General features: G+C 28.9%; 1 protein-coding gene, 1 long non-coding RNA gene and 2 pseudogenes across 2 annotated transcripts; 3 read left to right on the top strand and 1 right to left on the bottom strand.

The window, feature by feature from the left end:
- The first annotated feature begins 391 nt into the window (after positions 1-391).
- Positions 392-1,370, top strand: LOC149498964 (uncharacterized; annotated as a pseudogene).
- A 3,660-nt stretch (positions 1,371-5,030) lies between these two features.
- Positions 5,031-11,596, top strand: LOC110009893 (uncharacterized). The gene is made up of 3 exons (XR_016322920.1): positions 5,031-5,257; positions 9,456-9,537; positions 11,311-11,596. It is a non-coding gene; the product is annotated as an uncharacterized LOC110009893 (long non-coding RNA).
- On the bottom strand, positions 9,583-10,793 carry NAC090 (NAC domain containing protein 90). The gene is made up of 3 exons (XM_012220746.4): positions 10,563-10,793; positions 10,171-10,463; positions 9,583-10,027 (listed from the first exon to the last, which is right to left on the bottom strand). Exons 1-3 carry the CDS (start codon positions 10,777-10,779, stop codon positions 9,740-9,742), a joined length of 798 nt encoding a protein of 265 aa, XP_012076136.2. The 5' UTR covers positions 10,780-10,793; the 3' UTR covers positions 9,583-9,739.
- Positions 11,597-20,651: 9,055 nt separating the features above from the next.
- On the top strand, positions 20,652-21,449 carry LOC105637314 (succinate dehydrogenase [ubiquinone] iron-sulfur subunit 2, mitochondrial pseudogene; annotated as a pseudogene).
- Positions 21,450-25,522: the final 4,073 nt, after the last annotated feature.

Below are 25,522 nucleotides of genomic sequence, written 5' to 3' on the forward strand. Positions count from 1 at the left end.
AAACATATTACGGGCGACATGCCATGTCTTACAATAGGATAAGATGTGACAGTGCTTATGGATTTATATTTTGTGTGTTTTGGATCAAATACTAGACTTCATTTAATATTGGGCTTAAAAGTGATAATGAATAAGAAAGGCTTACTATGAGCTTTTGATGCTTTATGCTTTCCCGAGTCCTAGTGCTGGTCGGACCCAAGGAGATGGGTTGTGACAGAAAAAGATGCTGCATATTGTTTATATTGTTATTTTTGTCATCTGGATATAATGAAAGAGGTTATGATGCTTTTGTATCTAGAGGTTCTACCTCTTGGCGTAAGAAATATTAAGAGAACATATAGGAAACTATACTCATGATCACAATAAATGTTGATTAGCTTGCCAAGCTTTAATGGACCAAGCTCAACATATTGAAGTGACATTTTCAAAATAATTAGAACAGTTAAAATTGAGTATTGTTGTAGGTTAAATGCATCTATAGTACATCTTCACTATCTCTTGATGCAAGGACTGGCTTTTCAAGAAATAATGAGTCTGAAAATTCATCAAATCAATGAAATTTCATTGAGTTATTGAAAGTCTTGACTTCGACTAATGAAGAAATTAATAATGTTGTGTTAAAGAATGCTTTTGAAAATCTCAAACTCATATTGCCTGATATTCAAAAAGATATCATTAATGCAGCTGCATTTGAGACGATAAAGGCTATCATTTTAGGTACGGGCAATGATTTATTTTCTATTTTAGTTGATGAATGTAGAGATATACCGATTAAAGAGAAAAATGAGAGTTCTCATACGATATATCAATAAATTTGTATGTGTTATCGAACGATTCATTGGTCTTTTGCATGTACGTGATACAAGTGCAATATCACTTCAAAAGGTATCAAGTCTTTATTCTTTACTCGTGGCTTGAGTATATCTAGTTTGAGAGGTCAAGACTATGATGGAGCTAGTAATATGCAAGGTTAATTTCATGGCCTTAAAAAGTATGATTTTGAAGGAAAATTCCAATGCTTATTACATCCACTGTTTTGCCCATCAACTCAACTCACACTTGTTGTTGCTAAAAAGTAGTCAAGTATATGTTCTTTTTTCAATACTATTACTCGTTTATGCAATGTTATTAGAGGTTCTTGTAAACATAGGCATATGCTTTGAGAAAAGCAAATGGATAAAGTGATTGAAGAAATTACACATGGACTAATAAGAACTAGACAAGGTTTAAATCAAGAAATGACATTAAAGAGACCGGGAGCTACTCGATGGGATTCTCATTATGATATGATAAATTTGATGCTTTTATTTTCTTTTGTCATTGACGTTCTTGGCTACATCACTGAGTATACATACATCATCATCATATGATAAAATATATATGCAAAACATAATTTGGTTAAGTAATTTGCAAGAGCAATAGATTATTTTAACTTGCTCATTACTTCAGTAATTTTCTATTTTTGTGATCTTTACCTTTGTTTGTTGATGAAATCTAAGACTATACCACAACTTTTCAGAAAGTTACATACAATCAAATTATGCAGTTCTCTACATTTTATGGAAACTATCCAATTTAATTAATTTTTTCTTCTCTAATCTCCATCAGCATTGATAGACATGGGACAAGTAGGGGCTGTCGTCCCTAATTCTAGATTTTCAAAAAAAGAAATTAATTTGGACCTTCCAATAAGTACAAAAAATTAATTTCCAAAAGGAATTTCTATCCAAAACGCGTTATTATACTTTCATTTCCCAGTTGAATTATACAATAACAAACTATATATATAATCATATTGGCATGGCATAATTTATCGTTGTGTTTTCTCTCATCAATCTATCCAATATGCAAATTTACACTTTCGTTTCTTTTTTTTTTTTTTGAAGTTTGTTGTTTCTTTCTTTTTTAAGTTCTTTAATTCATTAAAATTATGTTTTGTCTTAGGTAGAGATCCAACAAAAAGAAAATGAAAAATTCCAATAATTTACCAGTAGGTTATAGGTTTCGACCTACTGATAATGAGATATCCTTTATTATCTCTTCAATAAGGCTAAAGGTGTTTTAGTTCCTTCAAACACTATAAAAGATTTTGATCTTTATGATGATAATGATCAAACAATGATGAAAGTGTTTCAAGAAAAGTGGAGAAAAACAACTTTATTTCTTTACTAAGTTAAAGAAGAAACATGGGAAAAGGATGAGGAATTAAAGAACTATAGGTTTAGACACATGAACAGAATCTCAAAAAGAGAAGAACGTAACTTAAAAAAAAAAAAAAAAATCAAATTATTGGCACTATAATAGGATAAAAATTTGCGCCCGTAAAAAGGATTGGAGTTAAAAAAAGTAGAACTGTTGAATATATAGTCAGAGATTTCTTGGTTTGTCATTTATGATCTAATTGATTTATTCCTATTTGTTAAGCATAATGCTGAATACGTATTTTGACATATAGAGAACCGTAAAAGAATTAAGGTCCAAGTAATATTTTTATGAAGAATACAATAACGTAACTTAAGAACAAGAAGCTTCTCTTCAGTCTGATCCTCGCGCTGTCAATCTCCAATTCCATCAACATGGCTGCGAGCCTATGAGAAAGAATGCAATGCTCAAAAATTTAAAACATACGGCATGCGATACTTGAAAGGATGCCACGCTTAACAAATTTATAAAGAATTAATAAGAGAGAATGTCAAAATTCACTGTATTTAAAACTCTTTCATAAAAACTACGAATTAGAGAGAGAATTTTTAATGAGAAGCATATTTTTTTTTCAAAAACTTATAACTTTTTTTTTAAAATTAGTTAAATACAAAAATTCAAATATTAGAAAGTCTTTATCTTTAAAGGAAGCGCCATGTCAACACTCAACAAAAATCAATGATTCTCTTTTGTATGTATGTATGTCGTTATTTCATGCTTTTGCGCGCAAGTGTTTATATATTTTTTAAATAAATATTATTATGTTATTATTTGTAAAAAAGATTTTCACCTGTGAAAAAAATAACTGAAAATATTTTAAATAAAGTATTGATTAATAATAGTACTTAATCCTTATTTATTTGAGTGTTCAAAAATCAAATTATTTGAGATTTAAAAACTTTTGAGTATTCAAAGATCAAAATATGTTTTTGTACACTCTTATCTATTGTTCATTTTATTTAGATAGATTGTACAATGTTCTGAGAACTCGATCGGTCATTGAACCAGTGAAGGTAGAAGTTCATTGAACCAGAAGGTCCGATCAGATTTAATACGATTCAAACGAATTTTTATATATAATATTTTTAAATATATTTTTAGATATGGATAAAAATATTAAGTTTATGAATATTAAATAAAATTAAAAAATTATATAATATTATTGATTGCTCTTTGGTTAATTATGGATGGCCCTCAATGGAGGACCATGAGCTTGAGTTGAGCTCAGGCTTTCGTTGTTGTGGAGTGTTGGGCTTCACCGACGAGCTTTGAAATGGATGGCCGTTATCTTTACCACCACTTAACTTATATACCCTGCTTTAATCTTTTTCCGATGTGGGACAATTGTCCCTTACCATCTTCAACCACATGTCCTATAACTATTCAATTTAGATTTCTATCTTATACGAATAAAATGTTAATGTCAAGGACATTAATTAATTTCTTTCAAATCATATACTAATTTTTACTTAGGATTTTATAAGCATTAAAAATATGAATTTGCTCATCTTTATAATTTTTAAACAGAAAATTTTCTTGAATTTAGTAAAAATATGATATCTTGGCTTTAAAAAAAATCCCGGCAAAGAGAAATTATACCATAAATATCAACAGCAACTTGTAGTGCAATTTGCTTAGTCTCACCTTGTCCTACAAAAATAACTTCAGTGTGGAAATTTTTCTGAGTCCTATCAACATAATTTGGGGCTACTATTCAAACAACAACATAATTCAAAATGAAATAAATATAGAAAGTGTAGGAGGAGAAAAACTACAAAGGTAAGGAGCTGCTATTGGATGTTGATCGTAAACAATTACAAAGTTCATCAATCACATATATCTTCCCAAGCTAGGAAAAGAATGAAGTTACACATTTCATTAACTAAATTCCTCCTTTGCCTTTTGTACAGGCCAAAGCGCCAATCTCTCATTCGTTGATGGAATAATTGTTCATTGATCTTCATCTCCACAAAATATCTTTCTCTACAATGCTAACTTATCTTCAAATATTTTCACCTCCTATTCGACGATTTGTGTTTTGCCGTAACTTATCTTCAAACATAAGAAAAGATAATAAATAAATAAATAAATAAATGTGCCGTAATTTGAGCTTACCTTTATATGATTGTTGTGGTGATTATTTTGCAGTTCAAAATTTGAAAACAATAATATCTCTATCAAATATAAAAGAAGAAAAAGATAAACAAAGAAATAAAGAAAAACAAATATACAATTCATTTTCCTCGCTAGTCTCAATCTTGATGCAATGATCTGGTTTTTTAGAAAGAGATACATTTCAAATAAATATCTAATCAATATTAGTTAGGATATTATTAAATAGCGAATTTTTTATTAACCTGACTATGACCATTTAGATTCAATGAAAATAATATTTATTTATTAGATTAGGTACAATTTGAAATTAAAGTATTATTGTAATTAAAAATTAAAGTTCAAGAAAGTTATATTTTTTCTTTTTTATATATAGAAGTTCAATGGGCCAAAATAACATTGTGAGCTATACAGCAAGGGGAAGCATTGCCCTTTAAATAACAGTCACCAAATTAGTGATAACTTTTATAGTGGAGAGGATCGAACTCGAAACCTCTTACTTTCTACATCTTCTATTAGAAGTAAAAAAAAATCATTCAGACTACACTTTGATCGGCAAAGTTAGATTCTAATGATTTAGGCATGATATAATGATGTAATTTGAAAATATCAGTAGCCTTAAATTATTTTGGTAAATTGTCTAAACAAGGACATTATTTTGCGAGTTATTCATGTACGCTTAGAATATAAAATAAAATAGAAAGAAGAAAACAAAAAGGGGAGAAAGACAAAGCAATTCTTGAAAAACTAAAGGATGAAAATAAAATTTGAACTTTTGAAGCGTCAGAATCCGTGAGTACACATTTCGGGCGGAAAGTTTTTCTGCTCTCAGTCAATATTCTATGGTCTCCTCTAGTCCTCTGCCTCTTTCTATCACTAGACGAGACCCACTTCCTCACTTTCTCACCTTTTAGTTGCAGAAAAAGGATGCAAAATTTGTCAGGTACCTCTTTTCCCCTTAGCTCGTTTCTATTTCCATGTTTAATTCTCAATACAGTGTCTTATGATTCATGATTGTATGCTGTATCTAAAATGCATGTCAGCTTTGTTTGCTCTTTATTTCGTCGGAGAATTTTGCTGTGTTTCCATTTTATGTTCGCTTGATGGTAAAGTTTCTGTTTGATTCCTGGAATTTACAGTATCGAGAAAGGTTTAATATTGCAGAGAATATTCAAAACAACTTATGTCTATATGCTCGCAAGTTGCTTTCTTTCCCCATTTCTTAATATTTTTTTTAGGAAAATAGCATTTGGGGGTTTATTGGCAATTTTTTCGAGGAAGTGTTATCTGCCCAAACGAGAGAAAAAGACAGTGTCAGACTTTTGTTAAGTTGGATCTTTCTTTTTCTTATTTTTTTACTGTAGTTGTTAGTTATTATAAAAAATGATATGTATGATAAAGTTCGTATAATCTGTCAGTTGGTCTTTCTTTTGCTGTAATTGGTGACAGTTTAGGAGCAAAATCAACTATGGAAAATGAAATGGCTGAGATTACCATGATGTTATTGTGATGGTTTTACTTCACATTTGACTTTTTCTCAAACTATTGAATTTTTCTTTAGTGAACTTTTTTTTTCTTAACACGTGATACTACAAGTGTGACTCATTTGTCAAACAGTGTTGAATTAGGTGAGTGTAATTGCTAGTATTGATTTTTTTGATTGCTTCTCTCTATCAGATAATTAAACCATTGAGAATTTGATCCTTATGTTGAGGAGACTCAGTTGAACAATTGGTGGGGTAGCATGCTTGCAAATAGGTTAGTTGGCAAAGGGATATGAATGTATTTATGTGTGCAAGAATTGATGTATTGATTCGTAAGCAACAAAAATTGACCAACTTAATTGCTTAGGATTTCTAAAGATCACGAGATATGATTTGTCAATTCTGCAAGTCATTGCTGATCAATGATCTGCTAGGGGATGGTGTATTGGGTAAATTATTCTAATGGTCACCAAACTTTGCACTTAGTTAATTAATGTTATGTCACTTCAACTTGTCATTTTTTAGTTACTAAATTTTGATTTTTTGTTAACGAGAGGTTACTCACGATTCCGATTACTGGAATGGTAAAATGACATTAAATATTATATATTTCACAAAAAAAATTGTGATTAAGAAAACGTATAAGAAGGAGAAGGATACAAAACACAAATAGTAGAGTGAAAAAGTTTTTTCCTTTTTTTAAAAAAACTTGTTTCATGTATGTGCCACTATTTGTTAGCTGGATTAATTGGTAGATTCCAAATTAGTCTACCAAGAGAAAATATTTTTTTTATGTGAAATATTTTATTTTAGTACCATGTTCTTCCGATGATCGAATTCCAATGAGTAACCTTCCCTTAGAACAAAAATGAAAATTGGTCTCTAACTAAATTACAAATTGAAGTTATGTGACCTTAATGAAACTAAATGCAAAATTTGTTGACCATTTTAGTATAATTTACGCATTGTTTTATTAAATCAAACATCAATACAAAGGCTTTGTCCTAATGATTTCCTTTAGAGAGAATATGGATTTTGAAAATGATGATTTCTTAATTCAAGTATACAACTGTAAACTCAGTGTGTGGAATTCTATTATTCAGGTCATGACATGCATAGGAGTGTTAAAGCATAAGGCAAAAGATATAACTCTAAATCACATGGGTCCTTGCATTTACAAAACATCACAACATATATGGTGTATGTATGATGGACTAAGGTTTGTATTATGCAGTTTTGGATAAACTGAATATGTCAGTATTGGTGATGTCTTCACATAAACTTTTAAAACTAAAAACTTTTGGTTAGTGCCAAAGTTGATATTGGTGTTGGTGAGCATTAGCAACTGATATAAGTTAGTGAAAACAAAATTAATTAAGGGGTGATGCATGTTACTAGCTGTGGTTTTTTATTAGTTACAAAAGCGTATGAGGAGCCTAGTCCATTTATAGTTAGATTCACATAGTGTAAATCACCAAGAAGGCAAGATCTAAAATGTGCAAAATTGCATTGTTATTAGTCTACATATTTGCAGCACTCAGAAGGCAGTCAAGTATAGATATATGAGTTTTCCCATGTTGAAGTAAGCTTTAGTGTACGCTTTGCACAAGGAATTTCCTTTCTTAATTATGATCTGTTAGAAATTGCTGCACCAGCAACTGCATTCAATCTCATTATATTTCATAAGGGATGTAAACGGTTGTTTTTGCAAATTGAAATTGGTAGAATATACAAATTGACCACAATCTGTGGCAGACTTCATTTTCTCCACGTGGACACTATGCCTTTTACTGGAGTATTTGCTCCATTCTTGCAAATTGCTAGATTTGTTTTGCCAACCTTCGCTTTTATGCATTTCATCATAAGAATGCAAATTCCTTCCCTTGCAGTAGATGTGGCCAATAATTGATTTGCTGTTTGTAGATTCTTTGAAAATAATGTTATACTATAGCTCTCTGCAGAATGCCAGCAAAACATTCCAGTTTTATGGTGTTTCAATGTTTATATTTCTTTTATGCTGTTAAGAACAAATTTTCAACCAAGCATTTATCTAATTTTAAGCATCAGTTTAGCACTGTGACATATTATGTGGACCTTGATTTGACCACCTTAAGTTGTTCAATCTGGTGTGTCCTGTGTAAGTAGCACAGATCCTAGAGTTCTGTTTCTTCTTGAGTTGTTACCTGGCCCATGAGGCAGGGTGCTGCAGGAACTTAATGCCCTTTTTTACTTTATGTCTCTTTTTCTAGGACTCCATTGTCAGATTCAGTTCAATCCTGTTTCCTAATATAATTGCACTGGTTCAATCAATTAACTTCAATTTGCAATTTTTGTTTCTCTCCTTTGAGCTTGCTTATTTTGTGATCTTGAATGGACAACAGTAGTGACGACTTATTCCTTCCCTCTAATCTTCACAATGCTGAAAGCTAGAGTAATGCTGCAGAAGCAGGTCATCTACATGAGGAATTGGGATTGGGAGAAAGAATTTTTGAACCAAGCATTTCATTGTTTTAAGCATTGGTTTAGCACTGACATGTATGTGGACCTTGACTTGTCCACCTTAAGTTGTTCAATCTTGTGTGTCATGTCTGAGTAGCTTACAGATCCTAAGTTCTTTCTTCTCCTCTTGATTTGAGACCAAAATAAAAAATTCAACTTAATTACCAATTGAACTTTATTGGTTGAGGTGTAATTTTTCCCCAACCTAGAGACTTCATTTGCAATCTTCTGAAACAATATCAGCGTTGAGTTGTTAGCTGGTCCTTGAGACAGGGTGCACTAGGAACTTAACGCCTTTTTTATACATTGTCAGATTCAGTTCATTGTTAATCCTATTTCCTAAGATAATTGCATTGATTCAATCAATTAATTTCAATTTGCAACTTTAGGTTCTCTCCTTTGAGCTTCCTTGTTTTGTGATCTTGAATGGATAACAGTTGTAACGGCATATTCCCTCCATCTAATTTTCATTTTGCTGAATAGCTAGTGTAAAGCTACAGAAGTGGATCATCTGCATCAGGAATGGGGGAAAGAGTAATTTATAATTATGTTTTTGTACATAGATCGCTTGAGGAATCATTTACCTCACTGGTTGATGCAGTTAACCAATTTTATATAAGCAATCTGAGAATTACCAGCTTTAACCATACAAATCTTGCAAGTAAGATGATTATTTGTGAATTACTGACCTATGTATAAGGTGCAAAATTTTGTGGCAAAAGAAGAAGGTGAAAAAAAAGTTGAAGTTAAATTTCTGTGAGGTTGAGAATAATTCAGATGGTAATCCATATTGTTTTCAAACTTTATCATTGATCTTTTATGTGTTCTCAAATTTTGTGTTTTCAATCTGCTTAAGAAGAGAATCCCTGGCTTGTTTACTGTTTTTGAAACTGGTTTGCTTTAGTGAATTTCCTTTCCCTTGACAATTGCATTGCATGCATGGTTCAAAAATATCTCGTCATGAACCTTGACTTAAGACTCAAAAGTGTCTCAAATATACAGCTTGAAGGCAACGTAACTTGACTTCACAGCTGTCTGATTTTAAGTTTCAAGTATCTCATTGATGTAGTGCTTAGTGCTTCTTATTTCTTATTTCTTATCTCATTGATGACTTCACAGCTTCTTATTTCTTTTGTTTTTATTCATTTCACAACATAGGTTCAATTGCAGTAAAATCAGATGGTGACATGACATCAAGGCGACCAAAGTTAAATGCCGTACAGACCATAGCTTGAAACAGGTAATGGGTCTCTCAATTACCAAAAGTAGGCTTTGAAACTTCAAATTTCTTACCAAAAAATTTATATTTCATTAGTATGCAATAATTTGCAGGAAAAAGAATTTACTACTTGTGAAGTTAAGCTATCCTATGTTGCCTATTCTTGCATAGAAAAGCTACCTAGAACTGTGCAGCAGGGCTGCTAAGATACATGTGCTTTTAATCAAAGCCAATTCAGTTGTTCCCAGTCCCATAGTGGTTGGGGTAAACCATCAACCATATCCACGTTGGCACTTCCTGCTGTCCCTGGGAGGTCAGCATGATCTCCTCCTGAGCATGAAGTGTCAGGTGAGCTTGAGTTGTCCACCATTCTATGGTCTTGAGCAGATGTTGTTGCCGCATAACCAAGAAGTTGTGTCTCTCTTGCCACGGCTTCTAGTGGACGTCTATCAAATGCTCGAAAACTCCCTGATGTTATGTAGACTCGGCACAAACTAAATTCATGCCTCAGCTACGTATAAGAAATATTGATTAGAAATGGGAGATGGAAAATAATAGTAACTGCATAAGAAACTGCAAGACTGGCTCTTTCTTTCCTTTTTTTTTTTAAATTGAAAAATACACCAAAAGATTTATTATAAACTATATATACACCTTAGGAACGGTAGTATTGGATGGGTCAGCAGCTCCTTCAATGGCTCTATACTCGTTCATCTTCCATTTGGTTTTTCTTCCTGTGGGAGCTTTCCCCTTATAGAAAACCATGGTTTTCTTCACCCCAATCACTTTGCTATCTGATGAGTAAACATAACCAGGGGAACCAGTGGCCTTCCAGTACCCAGAAGCTGTAGTGCGCCTGGGTCTTCCTCCTCTGGCTTCTCTTTCTTGTCTTGGTGCAAAGAAGAACCATTGCTCAGTGTCTCCTTGACATCTTTCTCCTGCAAGCTCTACAACATATTGCAGGAAACAAACTTTTAAGGTTCGAGCATTTTCGAATACTGAATTCATTAATATAAAACAAATAAGACTAAAATAAGATTTTTTACTTGGGAGATTCCACGGCTCTATGTTGTAAATATCAGTAACTGGGATAACACGGTTTAGTTCTTGTCTCCTCTCTTCTAGCTTGTTATGCAGATAGAAGGAAACTAGCTCCTCTTCTGTTGGATAGAACCGAAAACCTGGTGGAAGATCCCCCATTCTTGTTTTTGCTGTTGTTGCTATTAATTGTGTTGTAATGTTGTCTATAACATTTTTGGCCATGGGTTATATATATATATATATATATATATATATATATATATATATATATATATATATATACAGTTTTGTCCAAATGGATTTGCCGAGTGAAATGAGAAAAAATGGCAAAGGTTTGTGATTGGCGAAAGCTCCCACGCGGTTGCTCAAAGAAGATAGTAGTTTTTGTCCTATGATGATTCTCCACAAGTCCATGCAATTCTTTATCCTTATTTGAACGAGTCATCCACTCGTTATTTCCGAACTGCCGGTATAGGACTCGTTAGCTGCACCCTTTTTGCTAGGGTGATTTGAACCCTTGATTCTTTCATTTATGGTTGTGGGTCCTCTCTCTTAAGCTATACAGTGATGTTTATTGGTCAATGTCCAACAATTTATGGTTGTGGGTCCTCGCTCTTAAGCTATACAGTGATGTTTATTGGTCAATGTCCAACAATTTTACGGGCCAGGCAAGTGACTCTCTTTATTTGTGGCTATAAGCCTATAAATATAATATTTACCAGAGCTAGTACATTGTTTTCAATACGCGTGCAGATGGGGTACCGAATTCTCACTTTCCGGCTGTCAGAAAGCGAGCAGTTCCGCTCAAGGGATGACAATGTTAGTGAACCCGGCGGATATCCTATCCAATTTGATTTTGACGGGTTTGAACAGTGAATTCTCAGGTTTTGGACAGATTTTATAGTATTCTCGGGTTTGGATTTGAAGATTTGGCTATCCATCATCGGTTTAATTAATATTTTAAAAATATTTAAAATAATTACTATATATATATATATATATACATTTTAATTATAATAAATGCTATAATTATATTTAATGCTTATGTTATATTTTTTATTATGTCAAAATAATAATTTTGTAATGTTTATTTTTTAAAAAAAATATATATATTTTAATGCTAAACGGTTTGAATATTAAAGATGAATTTCTAATCGAGTTCAAGACAGATTTAGATACCTAATCATAATTGAATTTGGATAGTGCATTTTGAGTAGGTATTCGACCAGTTGTTAACCCTAATTCCACTCATTTTGAATAATCCATGTGTGGGGATGACAATATAAGCCGATTTAATCTGATCCGATTTTAACGGGTTGGGTTAGTGAATAAACAGGTTTGGGGGGTTCGGGTAGTATTTTTATTACTCGTATTGGATTCAGGTTTAAGGACGTAAGTATCTGCTATCTAGTATCTGTTTAATAAATATTTTCAAAAATATTTAAAATAATTATTTTTTTGAAATAAAAAATTACATATGCACACTTTTAATTATAATTAATGTTAAAATTATTTAATATTTATATTATATTTTTTATTAAGTCAATAAATAATTTTATAATTTTTACTTGTTTTTTATTTTAAAAAATTAAAATAAAAAATATTTTTAATGATAAATGGGTATTTAAATGGGTTCAAATTTTTAAATGGGTAACTATAATTGAGTTTAGAATGGGTTCCGGTAGTGCATTTTAAGCGGGTATTCATTGCCATCCCTATCTATGGGACAGCTAATCCCATTAAATTATAAAAATTAGATATAAATATATTAATGAAAAATTATGATCTTGTACATGTATTTTGTCACTGTATTTTGAAAAATAAACTAATTTACGGCTGTGTTTTTGCTTGTGTATTATCCTAGCATCTAATTTAGTTCTTTAGATGTTAATTGTGTAGGAAAAGATACAAATGCTCCTCGGTACAATTGCCAAATAAGAAACTAGAAACGGTGTCCTATCAAAATCCAAATATTGATTGGGCAGGGATGAAAGTGAGATCTGGTATTTTAAGATATTTGTTCTGCTTCAATCCATTTTATCAAAGTACAAATAGTTATAAACAAGCATATAACCTGGCAATGTACTAGTTAATTGTTGTAAATCGTATATTTATAAATACGATTTTAAAGTTGTGTTATGATATAAAAGGAATTTGAAATTTTATAATAAAAATTTATGCACATCATTTCATATTTGTTGACTTTGTAATAATTTAACTTTTACACATCATTATGAATACTATATTGACATTATCATGTAGATGTAGTTATATGATAAACTATAATAATATCTATACTATTTGATAATGCTACTTCTAGTAGAGTTTTGTCAAAATATTTGTTATCACACAAACATAAATACATTTTTTCAACCAAATGAGGTTAAAAATTCATATATGTTTGTTTTTGTCTTAGTTGACACATTCATCGTAAATTTTTTAACAATACAATTATACTGTCAACCTATAATAATTATAAAATATTTTTTAAAAATAACAATAATAATTAATAAAATTATTAATGAAATTAATGTCATCAATAATTTATTATTTAAATAACCATCAAAGACAATTTATATTCATAATTAGTTGAAAAAATATTAATGTCATCAATTAAAGCCTTTTAATGTGAATATATAAAAAATAAAAGCCTTAAATACGAATCTATTAAATAATAATATTTCTCAAATGAAAATGAGCAATTTGTATAAATAAAATAAAAATCAATTTTTATTAATGTTTTACCTTTGAAACTTTAGTTTGAGTCAATTTAAAAAGAAAAATCATAAAAATATAAATTTATATAGATATTATTATTCATGGGTTTAAATACGATATCAATATTATTATTTTATTGATTGGACTAATAAAAGAATAAATAAATATTATTTTCAAAATGGTATTAGTAGAGCTTTATATAAGTTTATAACATCAATCTTTAATTTGCTTAAAAAAATATTATCGATATTTAATATTAATATTTGATGAATAATTGTTTATTATAAGTGCACATATTGATAGTACTTAATGTTAACAGTAACTTGTATATGAACAACCAAAACTTTCAAATTCTAAAGATTTCCATATTACGAGAGAAGATAAATTGATTAATTGAATCTAAAAAAATGAAAAAAAAAAAAAAGCAAATTAACGAAAAAAGTTAACCATTAATAATTTTTTGTATTTTAAATCAAAGGTACATCAATTTTATATATTATAAAATTAACTATTCAAATTATTTATAATTATGCATTCTGAAAATGCGATAAAAAACTCATATTAAGTTTCATTTATATAAATTAAAAAATTTTAATTTAAGGAATTTTAAATAAATAATTATTTAAGTTAAAGTAATAATGTAATTAAAAAATAATAAAAAGGTTAAGTAGAAAAATAATATTGGATGGTAATGTAATTAAATAATTATAAAAGGATTAAGTAAGTAAAATTACTATTGTGGCAAGAATTTAATTATAGAATAATAAAAAATATAATTAAAGAAAAGTAAAGGGGCATAGTGAGAAAATCACTATTATGCGATTAGTGCTTTCCACGCCTGTTATATATATATATATATATATATATATATATATATATATATATATATATATATATATATATATATATATAATACTTCATCTGATTCATTTATATAGACACAACTAACTTTGCATATAGATTAAAAAATTAGTTAAATTATGATTTTTGGTCAAATCTTTTATATTTTGCCACCAACGTTGCATTAATTGAATTTTGCTTTAAAGGTCAAATATGTCATGCCAATTTATTCTCATAAACACAATTAATGACTTATACTCATAATTAAAGGACGAATCACAACAAAAATCCATTGATTTCTCCTAATTGACATCAAGTTTTACCTCATAATCAAAATTTTAAATTTGGCACTCCCATTTTTAGTGCAAAAATTTGGTGGAAAATGAAATTTTAATTTTCGTTTAAAAAATGTGGACACTTAATAAAGGAACTATGTGCAAATAACCTTTTTGAAGCTAAAATTTTGACAGCATCAATTGTCTTTTCAAATTCTTCTCAAATACCCACTTATAAATAACGTCAACCAATAGCTAACAATGCATATGAACAATAGTAAAAAATCCAAAAGTCCACAGCCACAGCCATGCCATATCCATTTAATTTGAATCCACAACCTCTTGATTCGCCCATAACTTTAGAAGTTGTGCTCACTCTGACCGTTAGTCCTTGGACTTTGATCAATTTAAATGCAAAAGAAAATACACAATCATCGAATCATGATGAAGAGCTTGAATTCACACAATACCCTTCTGGCATGGGTGCAAAGAAGGGAGCAAAGAAAAAGAACATGACAGGAGAAACTAAAAATTTAGTGAAAAACATGCTTATTTCTAAAATGTAAGGAGTGTTAAAAATTCGTGCTCTATCGAGAAAGTTGTGCACACTTTGTCTATTTCAAATAAGTCAGTTTATAGAGTTTGACATATTACAAAAAATGATGCACTAGTTACAAATGGGATGAATGCTCATTGCGAACATACTTGCTATGGATAAATGGTAATTGAAGTTAATGCAACCATAGTTAAGGGATTAGCAACAACAGTGCAACATCCTATTGCGAACATATTTGCCATGTGATAGTAGTTTCATAAGCTTTAAAGAATAAATGACATTTGGTAGTTCAAAAAATGTGTTTTTTTTTTTAGTTTAAAAAGTGCATTAGTTGTCTTTATAAAACGTTGTTTCAAATCATTTTCTGGATAATAAAAATATGTGCTCAAATATTGCAAATGTAAGTGCTTTTACATCAAGTACTGCACATATAATATTATTACACGCATTTCTTATTTCTAACTATAAAGAAAAAAATAAGCAGTAGTCTTTGTTAAGTAAATGTGTGCAAATGCAATTTTGCTTGAAACGGAGAGAGAAAGATAATACAGACATGAATTGGTTAGTCAACTATATTTAATGCAATATTTTAACTTTGTCTGCCACGTTCTTGTTTCTCTAAAATGTTGGTACTCTAAACAAAGCAAATCAAAGGTAATTTAGACTTTGTACTTTAGCCATAGTCCAAATTAAGTAATTTTGTTTATATAAATGAAACGCCGAAAATAGAAACCTTGTCTATATAAACGAATCAGAGAGAGTAATATATTTGAGACGAATACGGGTAATGAAATTATTAGCCGCAACAGATACGAGTATAAGATTCTAGGTACTCGCTACCCATTACCCGCGAATACTCTATCCATTTATTAGTAAAAAATACTCCCTCTATTTTCTTTATTTAGAGAAAATTTCAATGTAGGGCTTTCTTTTTATATAGAAAAATTTACTTAAAATAGAAACTTTGGGAAAGATACAATTGTTCAAAGTCTAAAATGCCTTCGTTTGATTTGGGTCTTTGTGTTAATTGTGCACGGTTAATAAGAGAAAATGACAAACAAAAAAAAGTTGGACATTTAATGCCCTTGTGTTTTCAAAGCAAAAGTAAATGGCTATTTTATCATAGAATTGTAAACTATCGAAGAGTAAACGAATGTACTCATATTATATTAAAAATACATTGGACATAAATCTTTTTCGCCTGTAGGAGTATAAGTAGTTTAAATGTGCTATATTTACAAATATTTGCTCATCTTTTATATCTGTCTACCAACATTATGTTTTAGAAAAATCCTTTTTAGTCATAAGGTAAATAATTCAAATCTGACAGTTGAAAAGTTGTGGGCGTATCTAGGGATGACAATTTAACCCAACCCAACGGATACTCGATCCGATCCGATCCGATCTGATTTTAGCGGGTTCGGGTAGTGAATAATTAGGTTTGATAAGGATTTGAGTAGTATTTTTACTACCCGTAGTGGGTTCGGGTTCAAGGACGCAGGTATCCGCTACTCGTTACCCGTTTAATAAATATTTAAAAATATGTAAAATAATTATTTTTAAAATAAAAAATTATATATACACACTTTTTTAATTATAATTAATGCTATAATTATTTAATATTTATATTATATTCTTTATTAAGTCAAAATAAATAATTTTATAATTTTTACTTATTTTTATTTTAAAAAATTAAAATAAAAAATATTGTTAATGCTAAACGGGTTTTTAAACAGGTTTGGATTTTTAAACGGGTAATAATAATCGGATTTGGGACAAATTTGGGTACCCAATTTGTAATCGGGTTCGAGTAGTGCATTTTACGTGGGTACCCGAACCGTATCTCATTAAGATCAAATAAAAATGATGGATTCCTAAGATATGAAAAATTATTGCTCTTATTTTCGAAAGCTCTATGAATGCAATTACATATTATAGATTTGGTCAAAATTTATATGTAGTCATATTGTAGAAGTTGAGGAGACTATTATAGTAACCAAAAATTTTTGTGCCAAATTTTCACTAACTTTGGGTGCATATAAACGAAAAAAAATCAAAATTGAAAAATTTTGAATTCTCAAAACAATTACAGTATTTCCTTAAATATTTCCTCCATTTTGGCGTTAATTGCTGAATAAATATGCCATTGGGACTCTCTCTTTGTGAGTTGGCTCCATCACAATTAATAGAGCAATGAATGCAAACTAAGGGCATATTAGGTAAAAATTGGAAAAAATATTCAGTTTAACTACCACTTTAATTTCTGTGCATTTTCTATTTTCTCTAAATAAAAAAAAACAGAGGGAGTACATTTTAAATAAATTTAGATTTGTTATAGTTTAAAAATTTGCAGATACCGTACCTGTTTAAGGGGTACTTTAAACGGATTTGGAGCAGATACGGATAATAAAATTTTAAATAGATTTGGGTATGAATATTTAAACGAATATTTAAATGAGTTTGAGACAGATACATAGAGTAAAATTTTAAATTGATATAAATATGGATATTTCAAATGGATACTCATATAGTTGTCATATGAGTATTTTGTTTTTAATTTCCATGTCCATCCATTTCTTCTGTCCATTTTCTTTCCAGACCAAGCAAATTCTCTCCCTTTACATTTCGGCATAACTCGATGAATTTTATTGGAAGAAAGAAGATAATAGTAATGAACTTCTTCAATGAACTTTTCGGCTTCAAGAATGGAAGAACACAGTTCTCTTCTGTTTATATTTTTATGAGAATTGGGTTTTTTTTTTTTTTGTCACTTTGGGTTTAATTTTAATAAAAATAAAATTGAAAGGCTCAATGTTGACAAATATGCTTAGGGAGTTTAATGGATAAAATTTTATAAGTTCAGGGATTTAGCACGTGTTTTTCCAAATTGTTTTCCTCAGTAATTGTGTTCCAAAAATGTGTTATAATATTGAAATCTTTATTTAAAGTTCGTCTTCCTTTATATATTCTTTTTTTTTTATTTACTGGTAAAATACTTTTATGTAATATTTAGTGACCACTATACCTGTCATTTAGAGTAAGTATGACTACGATTCTAGAACCACCTGTTTCGGTTTCAAAATCCTCGATTCTAGTTATAGAAAATGTAAGATCTAAATCGAACTGCTTTTATTCGGTTTCTAAAACGGTTTTGAAACTGTCGGTTTCGGTTCTATTTCAGTTTTGAACCGCAATTAAATAATATATTTTTAAACTTTTAAAAAAATTTTTTATGATTTGTAGCTTGAATAAATAATAATAATAATAATAATAATAATAATAATAATAATAAACATTACTATAAAAAAAACCTAAACCAATCTAATAAAAAAATCTTAAAAGTTACTTTAAAAAACTATAATAAAATAAAAAAATAAGTCGAGAGTTTCTTTAAAAATATATTTTTCATGGGTTTTTAATTCGGAAATGCTAGTTTTAAACACAAAATCAATGGTTTCAATTTCAAAAAATAAAGAATCGGAATCGAATCTTAAATTCACAGTTTCGATTACGATTTGAAATCAAAACCATTAACTATGTTGTAGTGGCCGATTTTGATCTTAGTTTCGGTTTCAAAAAATGAAGAATCAGAACAGAATCTTAAGTTTACGGATTCGGTTATGATTTTCGGTTAAGGTTTGAAACCAGAACCAATTATGGTTTAGTGGCCGATTTTGACCTTTGTTTCGGTTCAATTTTGATTTGAACCGAACCGTGGTCATCCCTGATTTACAATGTTTGGTGGCACGACGTTTATACTAAGGTTCATGCTTAGAATTTGAGAGACTAAATTATGAATGTTACTTCTTTTAAAGTTTGATGAAACCCTAGTAAAATAACTCATAGGTAACACGACAATTACTAGCTACTAAATAACTAATTTTGTTAATTAAAAATAATAGCTATCAGTTATTATAGTATAGTTCGTTGTTTATTTAGTGATTTACAATAGAGCGTGATAAATTTGATTAGCTGTTACACGTAAAATTTTTTTTTTTGGGACACTAAGATATAACTAATGGTAAGTATATATATGATGTGTCAATAGATTTCAAATTCCCCTCCCCGATATTCAAAAATATATATATAAATTTTTTTAAAAAAACAAATAAAATTACAACCTATTAAATACATTAATTTTCAAATTTATTTTGTTGAACACTTCAACTTGCAAAATTAGATCAATTAAACACTCATTAAAAAATTAAAAATTATAAAAAATTATTATTTCAAAAATTATGTTAACTAAATATCAAATCGATATTCTATAGATAAAAGTAAAAAATTTTAAAAAAATATTAACATTAATATCAAAAGGTGTATAATATTATTAAAATTTATAAATTTAAATACACGATATATTATTTGTAAAATTTAAGTGTCGTAAAATTAAAATTGCAAAATTGATACTAAATTTATGTATTCATTCTTTTCTTTATGAATTGGACAAGATACTAAAAATCGATACAAATACGGGCTAGTGTTTATAAAATAATAAAAAAAAAAAAAAAAAAAAGGAAAAGTGGAGCATTTGAAGGAGTCCAATGGATAATGATTTTGACGATGAATTTTACGAAAATGGTAAAGATAATTCTGATGCTGAAGGAAATCAAATGAAAGAGACAGCCGAATATGATATTAAGCAACTAAAAATAAAAGGACAAGCCCTCTTTTATTAATTACAAAATATTAAAAAATAATGGAAAATCATATAGCTGTCAAGTAGCCCCCCTTTGTACTTCTGATGATGCTTGTCGTCGTCTGGACGCGGTCTCGGTTTCTTGTGGATAATAAATAAATTAAAAATTCCATTTTGACCCTTTTAAAAGCAGTTTTAATGTGTCAACGTGGACTCGTTTGATATAATCTCAATGTTTTACCACTTCATAGCCGCGTTTCTTCCCCGAGAAAGATGACAAAATATTAGAAACCATTCTTTTTCTTGTACACGTGCAAGGGATTTTGACATCCTCTTGCTCAAAACTTGAACCGTTGTAGACATTCCACTACTTTTTAAGAGTAATTTAGGAGTTTACTTGCAATCATAACGTCAATTCCATTCCATTCATAAATAAATAAATAAATAAATAATGTCCATTCCGTTCAATTTTATTTTTTCTTTTCCCTTTTCAAATAATTAACTTTTGGAATATTCTTATTATTGATATATGAACATTTACGTTTTTTTTATTTTAATATTTGAACGAAAAATACTATCTAAGTGAGTATATGGATTTTTAAAAATTTACAATTTGGTATTTCCTACTCAAATGGACAGCTGGAAAGCACATTACAATTATGTAGGCCCCACATCTGTATTATTGGATGCATATTTGGCCCCACATTTGGTATTTTCACCTCTTTTCTTTTTGACTTTCCGCCTCTCCAGTCATATTTAACCTGAGGATTGGAAAGTCACCATCATCAGCCTCATCAACGCCATCATCTCCCATATCCATAATCTTATAACCGTAGTATTACTACTGTTAATCCCTAACCCAACACTAAACCTATCTACTTGACACTTCTTTGTTGTCCAAAAAATTCCACCTATCAAACAAGCGAATCCTTTTTTCTCTACAGCCACCTCTTTGGTTTTGTTTCTCTATCTACAGAAAATGGCTACTGGGCTGATAGGAGAGGCGTTCCGTAGCTAGGGTTTCTCTTCGGCGTCATTCACTGCTTGATTCGTTTCGACTCGATTTCACGCCTCTAAAGCCAAAGCACAAAAGGTGGAGCCTAAGTTTAGCTAAGCTTCAACCTCAAAACCTTCCAAATGTATCGTTGGAACCCTGAAAACCCTTTAAGACTACGAGATCAATCTCAATATTGGCCCATAGTGCTAGATGCTTTTATCAATTTCAAGAAGGAGATTGACTTGACATTAACCTTTCGTCGATCTTGTCGCGAGGAATCTATGGCTCTTGTGCTATGAATGTCGACAGTTGTAATAGGCTCGCTTGCTCGACCAAGATCCATCTGAAAATTCCTTGACAAGTACTCCTTTTCCCCACATATATGTTATTAAGGACTTATAATGATGGATATGACTAATTTCTACAGTTAGTATAAGAGTATTGAGCCATGGTTTCAGAGAAAGAATGTATCTCAAGTTCCTGGCAAAGAGATACATTACAGAGTAAGAAGGATAGGACTAAGCTTGATGGGATGTATGAACGTATATTTTGTTCTTAAATGGAGAATTTTTGCGGAAAGAAAGAATATAAATACCTAGCTAAAGCTAATTTCAAAAGATGAGGGTAGGAAGGTAATTTCTGAGCTAAAGCCACGCTGGCGCCACGTGGAATGCTGATGCAAATTGTTATCAACCCAAATATGCGTCCAACGAGGCAGATGTGGAGCCCACATAATCCTATTGTATTTTCTGGTTGTTTATTTCAGCAAGAACACCAAATTGTAAAATTTTTAAAAGTGTAGGCACTCAACTGATAGCATTTTCTATTCAGACACTAAAATAACATTATCCCTCAACTTTTCTTTAACACCTTACTATTCCTATAAGGCTTGAAACCTTTCCTACTTTATTAGCATTATAACTAACTATGGTTTTAAATAAGACAAGTTAAGCCAAATTCTATTGAGCTTGAGTTCGACTTGTTTATAATTTATAGCTAAAAGAATTTATCCCTTTATATATTCGAGCTCAATTTATTAAGTTTATAGAATAAATTCAAATGAATTTTTTTGATAAATCCTAAAGCAATTCATGAGTGGTTTAGTTAATTGATAGCGCTAGAAATAATTAGATACCAATATTTAATTCAATGAATCGAATTAAACCAATCATTTTAAACTTCACACGTTTTTTTAAGAGTAACTTTGGAGTTTACTTCAGTAATAATGTTCTTTCTATTATATTTTTTTCCCTGCTTCTTTTAAATAATTAACTTTTCTTTGATGCCTTGTTTTTTTTTTTTTTTTTTTTTGACATTTTTGATGCCTTGTTATTCCTAAAAGCTCTAAACCATTAATATATTTTTAGCATTGTCAAAACTAGAGCAGTAAATAAGACGAGTTGAGAGAAGCTCAATTGAAAAATTGTACTTTTATAGTTAAAAAAGGGAAAATGATAAATTTGGTACTTTTATTTTGCCTTTTTTTTTTTTTTTTTTCATTTTAGTGTCTTCCCGAAAAACTTTATCAATCCTGTATACTTGCAAAAGTTTGCAATCAGGTGATTGGCCGTTTTTATTTACCGAAATACTGAGTCAGCACAAGTGGTGTCCATTTTTTAAGACATGGTTGCTGAAGTGGACCTACTAAACACGACACTTACACCTAAAATATACCCATCAAATCCTAAGTTTTACTCACTCACCCTCAAAACTCTTATTGGAAATTGAGATAGTCAAGTAAATAAACCCCCTGGCTTTTAAATACAAGGTGATTTACTGGAGGTATGCACTCTTTTCGTTTACGTCGTGACTCGAAATTATGGTCCGAATCGGCATTAGAGCCAAAATAAGTTTAAGACCTCCAAAACTCGTAGTAAACCTAAACTACAAAATCCATATACGTCAAGCAAAATCCTAGAAGCAGTAACCCCATATTAATTCATATATATATATATATATATATATATATATATATATATATATATATATATATATATATATAACAAAGTCAATACTAGACTTTCAATATTTACTTAGAGCTTTGCTTTTCAGTTATTACTAAAAAAAATAACAAAGTTAAAATTGACTAATCTATTAAAAACTTGCAAATATAATTCAAATTTAACGTAGACAAATTGATTCTTAAACGTTTAAATTCTAGGAGCTTACCTTTAATCATTAGGTTAAAGCTTCGTTAGCTTGAATTTCCAGATTTAATTTTTCAATTTCATTACTTATAAAAGAGTTTTTTTTATTGTTTGAAATCGTCTTTTCTTTTAATTTTTATTATTTTTTTATGAGGTGTGTTACACGTTAATTATACTCGTTATTTGCACTAGTTTAATTTTTTATGTTATTGCTCACTTTTATTTATTATTTATACTCGTTTTCATTTTTAATATTAAATATTGATTATAGTTTTGATATATATTATAAATTTTTATAATGTTAAAATAAAATTTCATATCAAATTAATATAAATATACCGGTTATTAATAAAATAGCATTGTCTATACATACAATTCAGTTCAAATTATATCATCATTTATCTAAAATTCATTATAACTGTATATGTACAGATCTATAATATCACCTCATAAATACGTTTAATATATATAGATATATAGATATAACAATAAAATATTATATATTTTTAAAAACTATAATTTTCAATTGTTCGTCATCCCACAAACATAAATATTTATTTTATTTAAAAATAAATTTTAGAAAGTAAAAATTTTAAAATTTTAAAAGTGTAAATATGCATATTCTATTTGAAAATTTATTTTAAAAAAATAAAATATGTCCGATCAAATTATACAACCATAAAAAAAAGAATATTATAAAAAATATACTATTTTCTTTTTATCTCTCTTCTAAATAAAATATTTTAAATTATAATAAAAACAAAATTAAATGTTTAAAAAATAAAATATAAAAATTTTCAAATGCCTCATTATCATATATATTTATTAAAAAATAAATTTAGAAAAGATAAAACTTAAAATTGTCAAATACTTAATTATCTATATGTATTTATTTAAAAAAATAATTTTAATAAATCATATTCAATCAACTAATAAAATAGAATTTTGTAATTCGTTATGACTAAAATTATTTTAATACATTCAAATTTCACTAAGGGGCGTTATTGGAAATCTCATTATCCTTTGTATATGTGCTAATGAAAAAAATAAAAAATGTCACATATAATTTCAAATTCATCATACAAAATCCATTGAAAATTGAAAATTGGAATGATGTTGCAATCAATTGAAAAATGGCTCATCACGTAAATTTATCTTTGTATTTTTCACGAAAAATCTTGTGACGCTTTCAATTTTCATTTTGACCTATTAAACACTTAAATTTATAAAATTACATTTATTAAGTATTTTAATTGACCTATTGAATACTTCAACTTATAAAATTAGATCAATTAAATAATTATTGAGTAATTGAAAAGTACAAAAATTATAATATCAAAAATTATATTAACCACATATCAAATCGATATTTACATAGAAAAGTCAAAAATCTAAAAAATTATGGTTTTTAGCGTGACAACAGGTGCAAACCCTTAGCATATATGAATGAGGTCAATCGACCACACTCAACTTTTAAAAAAATATTTATAAAATAGAGTTAAATTGATAAAAAAAATTAAAAAGTATATATTAGGTGAAAAATCTAGAGCTTTCCCAAAATTTCTGTGAATTTATTTATCATGCAAAACTTTTGAAGTTAGCGTAAGCAATGACGTAATAGCTGAAAACAAAATAATGTTGCAAAAGTCAAATTAGAGTTATGTATTTCTATATATTTGTGTCTAATCAAAACCTAGTTAAAATTCAAATTAAGAAACCTACTGTAAGAAGTAATTTTTAGTTCTATTTTAGTGAATTATAATGTAATATAATCGAATACATTTTATTATTATATTAGGTAATATATTTAATTATATTTTATAATACTAAGATCTTTGGAAATGATAAATAAAAACCTACCTTTCAATTTTAATTTTTCAAGTTTGTGACGGAAAAAAGTCATATCGGAACAAATGATGATAACTAGGAAATTTTGTTATTAACCTAATTTTTAAAATAAGCTTAAAAAACAATAATATGTACTATTATAAGGTTGTAAACAAGCTTAAGTTTGACCCATTAAAAATATACTTGAATTTGAATTTAATTTGAGCTTGAAAAATTAAATCCAAACTTGGATGATTTAGTTTATTGTTAAGAAAGAAAAATACGTGGATGATTTAAAAACTCAAACTCATATTTTATTAGTTCGATGCATTAAATTTAACAGCTAATCTTTTTTGTGACTGCCTCAAGAAGTTTATGAAAAAGTAGGCTCATTTATAACTTTAGCCATTCTTGGAATAATATTAACATTAAAAAAAAAAAAAAAAGTTGAAATGGCTTTAATTTTGAACATTACAGAAAAATGCTAATTTAATAACCTAAGACTATGTTTGGCTTGATGTAATGCAATGTAATGTAAGAAAATGTACTTCAAATTTCATTACTATATTTGGTAATGTAATTGAGAAAAACTTATGAAATATAAGTACCATTCGATTTTTATATTTGTTTATAAATATGTAATGTAATTAGCACACCTCTATCAATCAACTGCCACCACCACGATCACAACTACCACTCTATCACCATTACCACCACCACCACCATCACCACCACCACAACTACAACTATATCACCATCACCATCACCATCACCACTACCACCACAACCACTACTACACCACCACATTATTATTAGTAAAAAAAATTTAAATAAGAAGTTATTCATTATATCAAGCTATTAAGGACTATTTAGACATATAAACTATTTGGATTAGAAAATTAAAAAAAAAATAAGCCAAAAAAATATAATGTAACAAAATAAAAGTAAAAGTCATTGAAAATTAAT

The sequence above is a fragment of the Jatropha curcas genome, chromosome 1, assembly GCF_041381405.1.
Source record: "Jatropha curcas cultivar XTBG-Jc1 chromosome 1, XTBG_Jcur_1.0, whole genome shotgun sequence".
Classification (NCBI taxonomy): Eukaryota; Viridiplantae; Streptophyta; class Magnoliopsida; order Malpighiales; family Euphorbiaceae; genus Jatropha; species Jatropha curcas.

Excerpts from the sequence above, each read along its gene's own strand:
- NAC090 (XM_012220746.4), bottom strand. The coding sequence starts at position 10,779 with ATGGCCAAAAATGTTATAGACAACATTACAACACAATTAATAGCAACA. Across the intron at positions 10,464-10,562 it reads AGAGCCGTGGAATCTCCCAA|AGCTTGCAGGAGAAAGATGT; the intron begins GTAAAAAATCTT and ends AATATGTTGTAG. Across the intron at positions 10,028-10,170 it reads CCAATACTACCGTTCCTAAG|CTGAGGCATGAATTTAGTTT; the intron begins GTGTATATATAG and ends TCTTATACGTAG.